Genomic DNA, 15,755 nt, shown 5'->3' on the forward strand with positions numbered 1-15,755 from the left:
CAATTTCATGTGCTACGTAGATGCTATTACTTGAAATAGATCCAGACTTGGACGTCCAAGTATGACATTGTAAGGCGAAAGGGCCTCAACAACTAAGAATTTCACCATTTTGGTGGTTCGTCGAGGATATAATTCTAGAGAAAGTGGTAGTGTGAGTTCCCCTGCTGCTTCAACTGTCTCTCCCGCAAAATCGATGAGAGGAGTTTTCACTTGCATCAATTGTGTGTGGCTTATTTCCATTTTCTGGAATGCCCCGTAAAAATGATATCTGCTGAAATTCCGGAGTCCACTAGTATCTTTTTCACCCAAAAGTTAGAAATTGTGGCATAAATTATTAGGGCATCGTTGTGTTCATCTCGAGAGGTTTCCAAGTCTGCACTTCCAAATGATACCTCTTCACTTGGTCTTGAAATCTCATGTACTGTTTGGGTGAAGACTGGGTGTGAGTATGCATGATCTCCTCGGCTGCACGTGCCAAATTTTTTCGAGCATGATTTGTATCACCGCAAGCAGCCCTCCGGTTATGACAGATATTGTGCCTCCTGTGGGCATATTCACTTCTCTCTGGTCGGATTTTTTACTTGTATCCCCTCACTCTTTATGTTGTTTGCGTTGACGGTTGTTGTCGTGGTTCTTGTTATCTCATTGTTGACTGCGAGATTTATCCACGTAATCGGCTAAGAGTCCTTGCTTGATTAACCTTTCTATCTCAGCACGGAGGCTGAAACAATCTTCAGTGGTGTGCTCTTCTATCCTTGTATAAACGACAATACTTCTCCGATCTTTGTCGTTTAGGGTTCTCCTTCATCGGGCGTGGGGGCTGCAATAACCCTTGTTTTTCAGCCGCAATCATTACATGCATTCAGGGGGTGGACTGGAGTTGGGGGTTTGAGGCGTTCTCCTATCATCTTTCCTCTTATTTTTTGGTTTCTCTTCCTCCCTTCTTCTCTTTCCCAAGTACCGTGGCTCGATAGACTCTTCTATGCGGATGTATTTTTCTGCCCTTTCCAGTAATTCTTCTAAGGTGGTTGGAGGCTTTCCTGCAATCGAATATTTGAAATTTCTGTGTCGGAGGTTTTGTTGAATTATTCCTGTTAGCAAGTCATGGTTAACATGAGGAACTTCATGGACAGCTTGTGTAAACCGTTGTACATAGTCCCGTAAGCCTTCTCTTTCTTTTTGAATGATTGTAAACAGATATGCTGCGGTTTTCAGATACTTTTTGTTGATCGAAAATTAATGGAGAAAATGATGGGTTAACTCTTCCAGGTTTTCAATGGTTCCGAAAGGTAGTTTGTTAAACCAAGATAGTGCGCGCCCTGACATAGTGGTTCAAAATATCTTGCAGTAAGCAGCATCGCTTATGTCATATAAATTCGCTTTCACATAAAATTTTTCAAGGTGATCTTGTAGATCACCTGTCCCTCATATTATGGAAGATTGGCGATTTTCATTCCCTTGGGCAATGATTCAGCTAGGATAGCTGAAGTGAATAGGTTGCGTCTGGCAAGTAGAACTGCCAAGGATTTTTCTTCTTCATTCATTGGGGTGCTTTGAGCTTGACTCTGGACCTCATCCTCTTTATGGGTTGTCTTCTTCTTGTAATTAAGTGATGGAGTTTTTGTTTCATTTGCTGTTTTCTTTTGGGCGTTTTCTTTCGGGTTAGCGGTGGATAAACCATTTTCGTCGGCTATCTTCTCGGCCTTGTCATTTTGTTGGGACTCCAAGAATGTTGCCAATGCTTCACTCGCAGCGCGGGCGGCGGTCTCCTCTAACATGGTTCTCAATTCTGCCTGTGTAATCTGCATTGTCGGTTGATGTGGTAGTCCATCGTTTTCAGTGCCTTGAGAGGTGTGAGGCTGATTATTCATTCTCAGTAGCCAAAAAATACAAGTACTGGTACGTAAAGTCTGCAGGCTGAAGCAACGTAGGTACTTAAGTAGCGTAAGTTGAACCTTGTAGCGTAAGGTAAACGCGTAACGTAAGGTAAACGCGTAGCGTAAGGTCTATCTTGCAGCGTAAGGTAACACTTAGTGTAAGGTGTACCTTACAGCGTAAGGTAAACACGTAACGTAAGCTGAAACTTCGTGGATCGTCACCTGCGTCACAAACAAACGTCATAGGCGCCGGGCGGTTCTCCGGCGTAGGTACTCCGACTCTCAAGTCAGCAAAGAGCATGATAATCTCCCAAAATAAGAAAGCTCAAGTTAGGGAGAAAAATGAGAATATACCTTGGATATAAGAGAGACACATTTATTTATTTATAGATATTTTAGGAGTGCTTCGCGGGCTTAGACCCTTGTGTCTTGGGCTCATAAATTTGGAATTACTTTATTAATTAGCAAATTGGGTTTCCATCCCATCAATATATATATCACAGAAAAATGAGTAAGACTATAGTAGTGCGGGCAATATGAACAATTTCAACAAAAATTGGATTTAAAATGTGAATAATTATATACTAACAGAAATACATGCTATACATTGAGATGATATAGAAAATCATGTATGTTGATATATATATATGCAAGTTCATGATAATCCAAGTAAATTGTAGCATTAATACTGTTTTGGATTAATTTATTCATGATCTAATTCTAGCTCTACAATCCGTGCCCTCCTTTGAGCTGCTTGATTCCTGATAAAGATGCCCCACCGCATCGCGGCCTTAATCTTCAGCCAACCCACGATTGCCCTACCAATACCAGAATCCTCCCTGTAACTGAAGCTAGTAGATGCACCTTCATCAACATTTATAATATCATCCAAGCTGAATAATGCATCTTCCGAAAAGAAGTCGTTAATGTCATTTTCTTCCAAAGGATTTATATCAGCTTGGAAGGAATATGGCTGAGGGTCAGGAGCAGAACATTGCCTTTGATACGAAAAGTTTATCAATGGCTGGTTGAGTTGACTACTCCAGGAGGCCGAAACCAAATCGGTACTAGTGTAACCGGAGCCTCCAATCAGCATGCTTGGATCTTCTACTAAAGGCTGGGAAAGAACAGGCACTAACGATCCCTGTGGAATATTGTAGTTTTGAGGCGTGCTTGAGTAGTACTGATTGATTTGCTGCTCCATGGAAGAATCTCCATCATACTCCACAATTTGATTCCAATTATCATAAGCTTTCTTCACCCATGTCTCCACTAGTGCCTTGTTGTGGCTACCAGAAAGGGATTCTGCTGGATAATATCCATCCTCTGTTTTGAGGGCTCTAACCTCGAAGATGCTGTTAAAAACAACACCTACACTTGTTGCATCATCGGGATGATATACAAAAAGCTTTCCGTTCAATGCAAAACTCCTTGCGTGCTCTACAAGGGCTTCCCACATCTTATTCGACATACCACTGCCCAGTACATCCCTCAATTTTTGCCGGTCCTTCGCCAAAAGTCGAAGCAAGTCCTCCACAGTCGATATCCCCTCGTCGTTGAGCCTCTTGTGGAACGGTCCATCTTTCCCGATCTTCTCCAATCTCCACACCTCATCATTCAAAGCAGGCGGGTAGTGTTTCTTGTACAATTCTCCCCGGTGATCCTTCACAGGAAAGGCTTCTGTCTTGGCTTCGCGCACGCGAATCCCCGACGACGACGACGACGACACCTTCAGCCCAAGTCTAAACTGCTTGCTTCGAGTCCAACTTGAATTATCAGTGAACTTGAGATTTCCCAAAGTTCCAACTCCTTCCTTGAGGGTGAGCTTCAGGTCCCCAGCCAACAGAGGCCCCTTCCCTTCACGCACTTTGACGACATGACTTTCGAACTCTTCCCGGCTCCAATCATCATCATCATCGAAGTCGCCTTGCAGAGTAACTAACTCCAATTTCGCACAAGATTCAGGGCCGGTTGCCACCACGCAACCGATGTTACGATCGATCAGCTCGACATTGATCAAAGCACCCTGCTCCCCTTCTAGTTTACCCCCTGTGAACAGAGGCAGAGAGATCCTGGACTTGAAGTGAAGCTGCAAGTTTCTTTCATCTCCCCCTTGTATTCGTTTCGGGGACGACCTTCCTCCGATTCTGGCACGTTCAATTTCTTGACGAACCACTCTCTGAATTATGGGTTCCAGGTATGAGCAAAGCTCCTGGAGGCTACCCACCTCGAAAGATCTCACCGTAACGCTAGATAGAGCAGATTTTTTCCTGTTGGGATTCTGTTCTTCATCGTCACCACCACTGTCTCTCAAACTCCTTTTCCCTCTTCTCCCTCCTCTCATTGAATTATTTCTCTCCATTTACCTCGTCTGAACTTTAAACTTGCCCAAGAATCACAAGCAGAAGAGTGGAAGTGAGCAGAGTTCGTTTGGTATTTTCATCAACGTGATTTTGTCGGAGTATTTGAAGAGAAGAACAGGGGAGGGGAATGCGGAAAGTAGAAAGAAACTTCCTAGGTCCATGGGCAAATTGGGAAAATACACCCGTTGACTTCTTTTAAAAAAAGACCTTCTGTTGGCTAATAACCACTAATACACGTTTACAACGAAATTTATACATCAATTTATACAAAATAAAAAATTCAATACAAAAATGTTATTTATCAAAATTTTATGATACATTGAATACAAAATATCACGATATAATAACAAAATCTCACGATATAATTATTGTAAATATCGTTGTACACGATATTTATTGTATTTTTAACTTTTAATCATTATTAAAAAAAAATCCTCTCCTGGCATTTTTTTAAAAAAAGAGTGACTCACATATACGTCGAAATTATTGAAAACGTGTAGTTCATCTGACACCAAAATTTCAACGGGTTCTCGAGTTTAAAAAAAAAAGGATTTACTCAAATATACGTCGAAATTATCTATAACGTGTAACTCATCTAACACCAGTCTCAAGCATAGAACGATGTCTGAGTTCAAAACCTAACTGTGACACTCCCCCCACTCTATATACGTGGGAGTTCAATTTTTTTTTTAAGATTAAAAAAAAGTTAAACAGATAAAAATCCTTCGTCTCCTCACTTATAGAGATTTTGATTGATGATTTTTCCAAATTCAATATTTAATTTTTTGAACTTCATCTCATATTTAATTATCTCCAAATAAATTTTTTATAAGAATGTTTCGTGCATACGCATACCTAGGGGTATTCAAACGGTTAAAACCGCCCGAACCGAACCGGTTTTTCGGTTAACCGGTTTTTTGGTTTTCCGAAAAACCAAACCGAAAACCGAACCGAATGGAGCGGTTCGGTTAGGTTTTTAACCGAAAAAATTTCGGTTTTTTGGTTCGGTTTTTCGGTTAACCTTTTTCTTTTTTTTTTTTGGAATTTGGTTTGGTTTGGTTTGAATTTTTTTTTTGATGAAATGATATTTGAAAAAGTGAAGAACAAATTATATCGACTCAAATATATGCGCTTAAAATTTAATTACTTTGCAAAATATATTTTGACGTAAACCGTTTGAGATTTAATTTTTAAGAACAAAAATTGAACAAAGATTCCATCATGACGTTTGGTTAATAATAATTTATGAATTTATAAAAATAATATTATATATAATGTAAATATATGCATACATATAATTTTATAAAAATTAGCTTAATTAATTTTTATATTTCTATTTGAAAAAACCATAAGTCCACAAATGTTTTATGGATATGTTCTTTTAAAAATAAGTACAATTTGAGTTTGAGTTATGTATTTTCGATTACTCTAAATATACTACAATAATACTTATATAAACTAATATTTAAGTATTAATCTATTTCCTTCAACTTGGCTAGAAATTTGAAATAATCCTAATCACTAGTCACTACATTAATTCGAATTTAGAAACATAAAAAAAATTGACAAAATCATTGGTTAATATTTAATACAATTCAAATATAATCAGAATCCACAAACTCATACCGTCATACATTCAAACAAATATTTTTTATTTAATGCTTCAAAAAATGTATTTGAAAATAACTGCACTGAGAACCAAAAAATGCTAACGTTTCTAATTTCAATAATAATAATTTATGAATTTATAAATAATGTAATATATAATGCAAATAAATGTATATATAATATAATAAAATAACTTAATTAATTTTTAATTATTTCTATTTAAAAATCAATATTCTTTAAAATCATTAAATCAATACATTTTTCAAGTTGAATCCACAATTGAAGTCATGTATGTTTGAATAATTAGATAAATAATTAAACCAATTATGTTTTTTTTAAAACTAACAAATTATGACTTTTGTTCTTCCATTTTTTCCATAAAATTAATTTTTTGAGCTCACATTGATGCCAATATTAATTAATTAGTAAAAAAATTTAAATACCAAAAACAAAGAAAAAAAATAAAAAATATATAAAAAAATCGGTTTTTCGGTTCGTTCCGGTTAACCGCAGGAAAAAAAACCGAAAATCCGAAAACCGAAAATCCGAAAACCGAAAACCGAATCTAAAATTCGGTTTGATTTTCGGTTCAAACCGAATTTTCGGTTTCGATTTGAATCGGGCGGTTATCTGAACCGTGAACACCCCTATACATACCGATAAAATTTGCCACAAAATATTTGAAGAGAAGAACAGGGACCAAGATCCTCTACAATGGCCTACACACGGCATTCGGTGTTGTGACTTGTGACCTCAAATTGGTACCATATATATTATATTATTATTATTATTATTATTATTTTATAGTAATTCAATTCCTTAGACTAACCGATTCAAATCACATCAAAAATTCTTTTTATTTTACCCTTAAATTTAACACACATCTATTTTATGTTAGATCTTAAATTGCTAAATTATCCTCGCTTTTCTCTAACAATCTTATCTCCTTTTATTTTTATATTTTTTTTCAAATTTCATCATTTATCAATTCGTATTAAATTATTTACAAAATGTTTTTACAACTTCTTTTTAATTTATTTATCAAATTATCAAACACGTAAAAAAAATATATGCCACAGTCGCTAATATATATTATATTGCACCAACTTTGCGGTCACTAAGTATATATTAAGTTTTAATAATGATCATGCTATTCCATAGTCACATCTAAAAATATTTAACCTTTAAATATTATTTTTGTTTAGATTTTATTTTTTAAGTCAATATTTATCATTGAATTATTCTATCCATAGAATTTTGGTTTCAGTTAATTTCTCTGTATGTTTTTCTAATTTTTAATTGTAATACACTTGGCATGAACTAATTGATTGTTTTAATATTAATTATTATTTCCATTGACTTTGTCGTAATTAATTAATTTAGCAAACAATTAAAAAAAAGATATGCAAATAATAAAATAATCGAACCTTGTATAGTATTTCCTACAAAAAAAAGTTGAATGAATGAGAAAATAGAAAAACGAATAAACGAAAATTTAATATGATATATTATTTTTTTAAAAAAATTAAGATAAAAAAAATTAGCGAAAGACAAATAGAGTAAAAAAACAGACAAAAAGCGCAAAATATAATAACAAAAACACTTAGCCAAACGGTATCGTTTTGAAGACACAACACAAAATGCTGTGTATAGGCCACTGCAAAGGATTTTAATACGAAGAAGAACAGTGGAATGCGGAAAGTGGGAAGAAACTTCCTTCCATCGACCATCGGCCCGTCGCTTTTAGGCTTTGATGATTTTTTCCAACTTCAATATTTATTTTTTTAAATTCCCTCGCATAATCCATTCTCTGTGTAAAAAAAAGGTTACATTAATTTTTTGTTTCGACATTTTTCATTTTATTTTTGTAGACACAAGACAATATCCTTTGTAAAACATATTTACAAAGATTAAGTTTAAGAATTTACTATATGTGTAATTATTTATTACACAAATTTTAATTTTAATTTTTTTGAAAATGAGTTTGGGAACCATTAAGATTCGAAAATTAATCGAGCATTACTCGTTCGATAAAACTGAAAATTGAAATCTATGTTTCGAGGAGATAAGTCTGGAATATTAATTTGCTCAAAATTGATTTCGGGTAAATGAGAAATTAATTATTTAATATTGGTGTTCAATAATCAATTGATGTGTTGTAAATGAAATGAGACGTGTCCACATGGAAAGTTTAATACTTTCTATTCTTACAGATATCCTGTTGTGGATTGATTAACTACATACTTCAAGCCAAATCGAAGGTGAGGATGTGCAACACACCAACTTAGTTCGAGAGCGCACGACGAAAATAACGCATTGATGATGAACTTTGTACTTCGCACCTAGGTTAAGTAGGAAATGGTGATGATGATGTGGTGGGTGGTGACATGTCATGTGATCCTAGTAAGCGGATATGTGGCGTATGACTGGATGTCAATAGACGCGTGACATGGAGGCGGGTTGAGTGGCGATCGAATATATATGTTGGATCCCAAAGCCAAGATGAAGGATTGTGATGATGCGTGGATCAAAACCGTTGGATGAAATTTGAATGAATGTGAATTGCTAGATCAGGTTGTTGAGATTTGGTGGATCAAAGGTATAGGATCGAATGCTTACCGTTTTACTAAAAACTATAGATAGTAGTAATGGTGCAACTCAAATCTTTTAAATCGCACAACAATCCAAGCATTATGGTTAGACTGCTCTACTAGCAAGGCCAAGACAATTATTGCACCACAACAATCTCTCTCTCAATAATTACACTTGCAATCAATGTGAATCAAATTCATGACCTTATCACTAATATCAATTGCAGGACAGAGTGTTTGCCGTTTTACCAAAATTTATAGCTAGTGGTAATTGTGCAATTCAAATATTTTAAACCGCACAACAGACCAAATGTCATGGTTTGATCTCTCTACTAATAGAATCAATTATTCCACCCAACAAAAGATCACATCTAAGAGATGTGATCGTCCAGAATGGGAGATCATGAAATGGACACACTAGATTTAATCCTACCATCCAATGATTGAGATCAATTACTCTCATTTTGTTGCATACAATTTAGTTCCTCATTCGAAAAAGTTCAAATAGAATCTTCATGTTTCCCTGATTTTGTAAGGGTAAAATTCATTTTAGTATTATGAATAATTGATAAAATGTCAAATTGATACATGAATTATTGAAAATGGTTTGATTGGTATGTGATCAAGTTATAATGTCAATTTTACATTTCACTTAAATTATATTTTAAGTCCAATATTTTTGTTAAATTCAAATAGATACACATTTTATTTTTTCAAAATTATTTTATTGATTAAAATTATAAGCACAATTTTATATTTATTTAATTTATATTATAAAACATATCATATCATTGTACGAAAATATTATAAATATTAATTAATACAAACAAACACACACATATATATATAACTAATAAATTATATATTCAAAAATAATATATATTAAAAAATATTTATAAATATATAATAAAACGATGTTTTCTCTTTATCTATGTTATAATATTAAAATTTATATTAATAAAATTATAATTCATCAATAAATAATATACATAATTTAAATATAATTTTATAAAATAAATATTTTTTATTTAAATATTTAATTAAGAATAAAATTTAAAAAGTAATGTAATTTGTCATGAATTTCTAAAAAAAAAAAGTACAAAATTTTTTGGCAATCTAAACCGTTCAAATCGTAATCCATGTGATGTTGTGTTGTTGTTCTGATTTTTGTAGATTAACGATTTTTTTTTCCAAGATATATATATGTGTGTGTGGGCGAGTGTGTGTGTGTGTTTTTATTTATTATATATAAATTTCACATTAAATACTTTTTCAGATGTATGATATCTAATTTTATTTTTATTATATAATAAATATCAATTTATTTTTACAATTGTAATCAATACAATATTGGACTTTCTCGTTCGCACGTATTGTTGGAGATAGTGATAACTATAAAACAAATCGAATTCAATTGTTATTAATTATTTTTGAGTATGTGTCATATGAAACGGTCTCACGAATTAATAATTTTAAAATAAAAAGTAATATTTTTTATGAATGACTTAAATAAAAGACGATCCATCTTATAAAATTGACTCATTAAACCGTGAGTTTTTGTGTTTAATAATTAATATGTCATTTGAATCTGAACGTTTCTATCCCAAAAGATGTTGGTTCAAAATAAACACGTTTTTTTACGTCAAGCAGTCAAGGGATGAACTTTTTTTTTCTTTTGCAATTAAGAGACTTCTCTTTAACGAAGTGTTTAGGTTATTAATTGCTATATATATATATATATTTGTATATGATGGACATGGAGTTGAGCATGATTTGTGGACAATATAACAAAACTCATATATCTATATCGCAAATTAATTATTTGTTTCTTATCTTTGCAAATTCGAATATTTGAATTAAAGAAATAAAATTATGAGTGTTTTGGATAAGGCTTTCACGCCTATAAACAAGAAAGAAGGAGAGATCGTGTGGAGGAGATAGAGAGAGCTTTATTGAGAGCGACTTCAGCGTGAGAATTGAGAGATCTTGAATACACAACTGAAGTTCTTCCCTACAGCCGTTGGTGCTAGTCAAGGGCGGATCTAGGATGTAAAATTTGGGGGGCCGACGACCAGAGCCGTACCTGTGTTTGATGGGGCCTGAGGCGGAAATTTAAAAATAGGCCCCTCTTGTTGCGATAAAAAACCATAAAGTTTTGTTTGCAACTAACAAATACACTAAACAATAAATTATATAAAAAAAGCAAGTCGAAAAATATTTAAAATAATTACATAAATATTACCCTTCTAGCTGTTTTAGAGACAAAAATATTTATCAAATCTGTATAATTCAATTGTCGAACCAGTTCTTTCTCAATCGACAACATAGCTAGCCCATTTAGTCTATCTTGTGACATTGTTGATCGAAGATAATTTTTGATTAACTTCAACTTGGAGAAGCTTCTTTCTCCTGATGCAACTGTTATTGGTATGGTTAACAAAACTTTATAAGCAATATAAGTATTTGGAAATAAACCATTTAGTTTCTCCAAACACTATAGCATATCAGTTGCTCTTTGTTTATTTGTTAAATAACATCTCACGACCATTAACTCTGAACACAGCTCATCACCATTAATGTCTGAACGTCCATCGTGGCTCAAAAATTGTTGAAGCTCTATACAAGACTTCATCAAGCTAGTTAAAGACTCACTCTTTAACTTCTCCAAATTCAACAAAAACCCAAAAGTCTCTTGATATTTTTTAAATTGTTCAAACCGAACTTGAAGAGAAGATCGAGCTTGATCAATTATAAATAGAAAATATTCAACTCTAAAAGATTCTTTACCTGATTGTGTCGCATCATCACTGCCACCCTCATCAAATTGTTTTTTTCTTCGAATGATGCGTTCCATTTCACTTGCCATTTGTGTAGCCTCATCCATGGCATTAGCAAACCCCAGCTCTCTAAACTCATCAAAAAATTGAACAAGTCCTTGTAAGAGTTTGATTGCAATATCAATATCCATTTCTTCAGATTGAATAAACTTACTCATAACATTTATTGCATGCAACAACTTATACCAGATCGTCATTCCAAGCAAGAACTCAAAACTCTCAAGATCATATAGTGCCAAGGTCTCAGCATCACTCTTTGTTTTAGAATCTTCAGCAACTTCTGCCAAGTCAAGTAAAGCATCTCTTATTTGTACATCTTGCTCTTTTATGGCTTTTACACTCTCAACATGACTTTTCCAACGGGTATGTGACAATGGCTTGACGGTCAAACCAGACACTTTATCTTTAAAAATTTTCCATCTTTTCGTAGATGATGAAAACAATGTGTAGATGCGTTGCACCACTCCAAAAAAGTACTTGGCTTTAGGACAACATTCCACCATATCAACTAAGGCCAAATTGAGACTATGACAACCACATGGTATGTAAAAGCTCTAGGATTTATTTCAAGCAATCTTTTTTGTACACCTTTGTGTCTTCCACTCATGTTGGATCCATTATCATACCCTTGTCCTCTTACGTCATCAATGTCCAGCCCAACTCTAGTTAACACTTTCAAAAGTTCACTTGACAACCCAAGACCTGATGTGTTATCTACCTTCAAAAACTCAAACCAATATTCTTCTACCTTTGGTGTATCTATTGAATCATCCACGCATCATAACACTAAAGACATTTGTTCTTGGTGACTCGCATCTGGAGTACAATCAAGTATCACAGAAAAATATTTTGCATGCTTAACTTTTGAAATGATTGTCTTTTTCACTTCATTTGCCAAAGTCTCTATCAATTCATTTTGAATTTTGGGACTTAAATATGTATATTGAGATTCCTTTGCCTCACAACGTCGAACATGCTCTTCCATCACTGGATCAAACTCAGCAACCATTTCTATCATTTGTAAAAATAACCTATTGTTCTCAACATAAAGCTTCTCATCATCTCCTCGAAAAGCCAAAGTGTTTTTTGCAAGTCTTTTCACAATGGATATTATTTTTGTTAACAATTACCTCTAATGCTGTCTTTCTTTGTTGATTTGAAGTTGCATATTCTCATCAATCGTTTTATCTTTTTTCAGTGTATTTTCCAATTTAAACAAGGAAAACATGCAATCCATATGGTCTCTACCAGCTTCATGATTTTTAAAACACCTATGCACATTACGCCAATCTTTATGTCCCTCATTACCCAAATTCCCTACTCTACACATTGTTTGTTCAGTTTTGAACAACTTGCAACAAAATCAAAATATTTTATCCAATGAAATAGAATATACAAGCCATCTTCTATCAAATGTCTGTCCATTTGCCATTACCCGTGTATAATGTGATGAATCAAAATGTATGTTGTTACTATCTTTAGGAAACAAGAAACCATCCACTCTTTTTGGACCCATTTCTACTAAATAGTCTCTCATTTTCTGACAAATATTATTCCAATTTTCAGGATCTTCCAAATTTAGACTCGAATTTAATTCTTCAAGTTGGGAGTCATCTTCCAAGTTCTCGTTCAATTCAGCCAAATTGACTTCTTCGTTCGATTCATTCAAATTTCCAGCCTCGGTCATTTCTTCATTTTCATTATGATTTTGTTGTTCTTCAATCATCAAATTATCCACTAATTCATCTCTTTCTGTTGTGCTACTCCTGCTAAAATATTTATTGATATCTCCGGCTTGACTTTGAATTAATGCCACTTCTCTTTGTTTCATTTTTCTTTTTTGAGCTCCAGACCGATATTTAGGAGGCATTTTTCAGTTTCTTTTTATTGTATCTACAAGATATTATAAATGAATAACTCAAATTTTTCAATCAACCAACAAAAAATTAAATTATGTATTAAAAATTTAAAAAAACCTAAAACAACATCAAAATTTAAAATTCAACATGGTTATTCTAGAATCTACTATCTACATATCTCTTCAAAAACATTAGAAACTATATATATATATATATAAACCGTAAAAGTTAGAACACACCATTTATCATATACAAACAAAAAAATTGTGATAAACTATCATAACAAACAAATAAACTATTAAATGATTTAACATAGAAAAAAAGTAATAAAACTTACATTAACAGCCGCTATGATAGTAAGATTGGTGGGTTGCGTGTAATAGCAAATTCCAAAATACCTGCAATTCAAATACATAAATTGTTATTGTTCTTCAACCCTAAAAGTTAATTCCTAATCACACGATATGCTTGAATGATTGTATTAATATTAATAAACTATCAAAGGAGATAAAGTTACTACCTTTCGCCTTTTGGCTTCCGTTAGCAGATAAACAAGCGGGTGAAAGTGTGAAAAAATGATATCATGCCAACAAAGGTCAAAGATTTGGGGGGTAAAAACTAAAATATCACCGTGAAAAAATTAGAGTTATATTGCAGGCTTTTAAAATTTGGGCTAAATTTTGGAGTTGGACTCAATATATATATATATATATATATATACTAAAATAAAAAAAATTTGGGCCCTCCTTTGGACCGGGCGCTGAGGCGGTGGCCTACCTTGCCTAATGGAAGGTATGGCCCAGCCGACGACAATGTGTGGCGATATTAGAGTTACCAATTTCCAACGATAACTATTAATTTCGCTTTTTTGATTTGTGGTTTATGCGTTATTTTTTCTTTGAGTGTGAGATATAAATGGAAAAAATTGAGAAAATTTATGTTCGGAGGCCGCAAAGATCTGACATTATTAACGAAATCAAATTTTAATTTAATAAAACTCCTAATTTTTTGTCATTTTATATTTAATTTTTTAATTTTATTTCAAAGTTCAGAAGTATTTTTTTTTAAACTAATTTTTTAGACCTTTTTTAATACGAGAAAAGTGAGGTAAAATAAATTTTTAGAAGTAAAGTTTTAGTTTTATAAGAAATACTCATGCTTAACGGCTATATGTGGAAAAAAAAAGTAATTCAATTTAATAAATGGTTAAAAAAAGACATTAAAATTGTCTCAATTAAAAAAAATTGAAGATGTGTAAATTAAACCACGAATCCAAGACAAATAAATAAAAAACATTAATTCATGAGTCCAAGACAAAGAAATTTAAAAATTATACATGAAAAAAAAAAGTAATTCAATTTATTAAAGGCTCAATAATAGACATTAAAATTGTCTCATCTAAAAAATATGAAAGATATGTCAATTAATCCATGAGTTCAAAAAAAAATAAATTAATATTTAAGATATTTCAATTAACTCATGAGTCCAAGACAAATAAATTAAAAAATTAAAAAAGAAAACGTAATGAGGGGGAAGGAGGTTCAACCTTGGCCCATTGCCAAAGTAGAATTGTGCATGCCATCTGGGCTAAAGACTAATTGATATAATAGATAGTTATTAAAATAAATATATGTGATTTAAAAAATATTCATATATAATACTAAATTTTTTTAAAATTTTCACCCCCCGGATCCTCACGTAGATCCGCCCGTGGTGCTAGTTTATTTGATCACGATGAAGGTTTGGAGAACACTTGAAGATTGGTTCGAAAGCTTGTGTTGCTCTCAAGTTTAGGCGTCAAGAATCAATCTGACATGTTTTGAGAAACTTTTTTTTTACAATAATTCGTAGTTTTAGAGTTTTGTAAAACTCTTTATTATTTTTCTAGTGAAGCTTTTTGCCCTGAGACATTGCACGAGTACTTTATACGTGTGCTTAATTATTAATTTGCGTATCGTTATTTAATTGTTGTTGTATTATTCACGCTTTTTAATACTTCAGCTGTATATTATGTCAGATATTGTCAACATCTAGTGACAATATCTGAATCTGATATTGTTTGCAACTATTTATTCCTTACAATATGTAACTATAATGTTTATGTCACGAAATCAGAACAACGATCTTGGATATTGACAAAAAAAAATATTTTGTAGATTGTAGAACTCAACTAACAAAGGTGAGAAGAAAACATCCCAATTAAAGCATTGATTTTACCAATTAAGAATACCAATCGACTCAAATTGGATATACAAACTATGATTTTTTGGAATTTCTTAGTTCAGAATGTTAATTAAAATAAAAAAATACATAAGGCCAAAACGTCGATTCTAAGTTTTTATGGCACGAAGACTGCATCCCAATTTATATTTGGATTTGTCGACCGAATCCCATGTAATCTAGCTGAATCTAAAATATGTTCTCGTAAAGTCCATTTCTTACACAAACACGTAACGCAATTCAGAGAAAAATTGGCACAACCCCATTTCCATGTAGCCAAGAGAAAATTATATGATTCGATTTTGATTTTATTTGATGTTCAAGATGTTCTAATCGTACACACACACACACAAAACAGACTTTGTAATTTTTTGTGTGCGAGTGAAAACCAACTACAGAA

General features: G+C 32.9%; 1 protein-coding gene and 1 long non-coding RNA gene across 4 annotated transcripts; both read right to left on the reverse strand.

Annotated features, from left to right (window-relative positions):
* Nucleotides 1-2,495: 2,495 nt before the first annotated feature.
* Nucleotides 2,496-4,335, reverse strand: LOC140891434 (calmodulin-binding protein 60 C-like). Its single transcript, XM_073299917.1, has one exon. The coding sequence runs from the start codon at nt 4,237-4,239 to the stop codon at nt 2,581-2,583; it is 1,659 nt and encodes a 552-aa protein (XP_073156018.1). The 5' UTR covers nt 4,240-4,335; the 3' UTR covers nt 2,496-2,580.
* Nucleotides 4,336-10,558: 6,223 nt separating this feature from the next.
* On the reverse strand, nt 10,559-13,712 carry LOC140892075 (uncharacterized). Of its 3 annotated transcripts, none has more exons than XR_012152732.1 (4): nt 13,656-13,712; nt 13,473-13,533; nt 11,431-11,556; nt 10,559-11,345 (listed from the first exon to the last, which is right to left on the reverse strand). It is a non-coding gene; the product is annotated as an uncharacterized lncRNA (long non-coding RNA). The 3 variants fall into 3 exon arrangements; XR_012152731.1 differs by having other exon boundaries at nt 11,431-13,169; nt 13,656-13,691; XR_012152730.1 differs by lacking the exon at nt 13,656-13,712 and having other exon boundaries at nt 11,431-13,169; nt 13,473-13,583.
* Nucleotides 13,713-15,755: the final 2,043 nt, after the last annotated feature.

The sequence above is a fragment of the Henckelia pumila genome, chromosome 3 (assembly GCF_033568475.1).
Source record: "Henckelia pumila isolate YLH828 chromosome 3, ASM3356847v2, whole genome shotgun sequence".
NCBI lineage: Eukaryota > Viridiplantae > Streptophyta > Magnoliopsida > Lamiales > Gesneriaceae > Henckelia > Henckelia pumila.

Coding starts and splice junctions, on each gene's coding strand:
- LOC140891434 (XM_073299917.1), bottom strand. CDS start 4,239: ATGGAGAGAAATAATTCAATGAGAGGAGGGAGAAGAGGGAAAAGGAGT.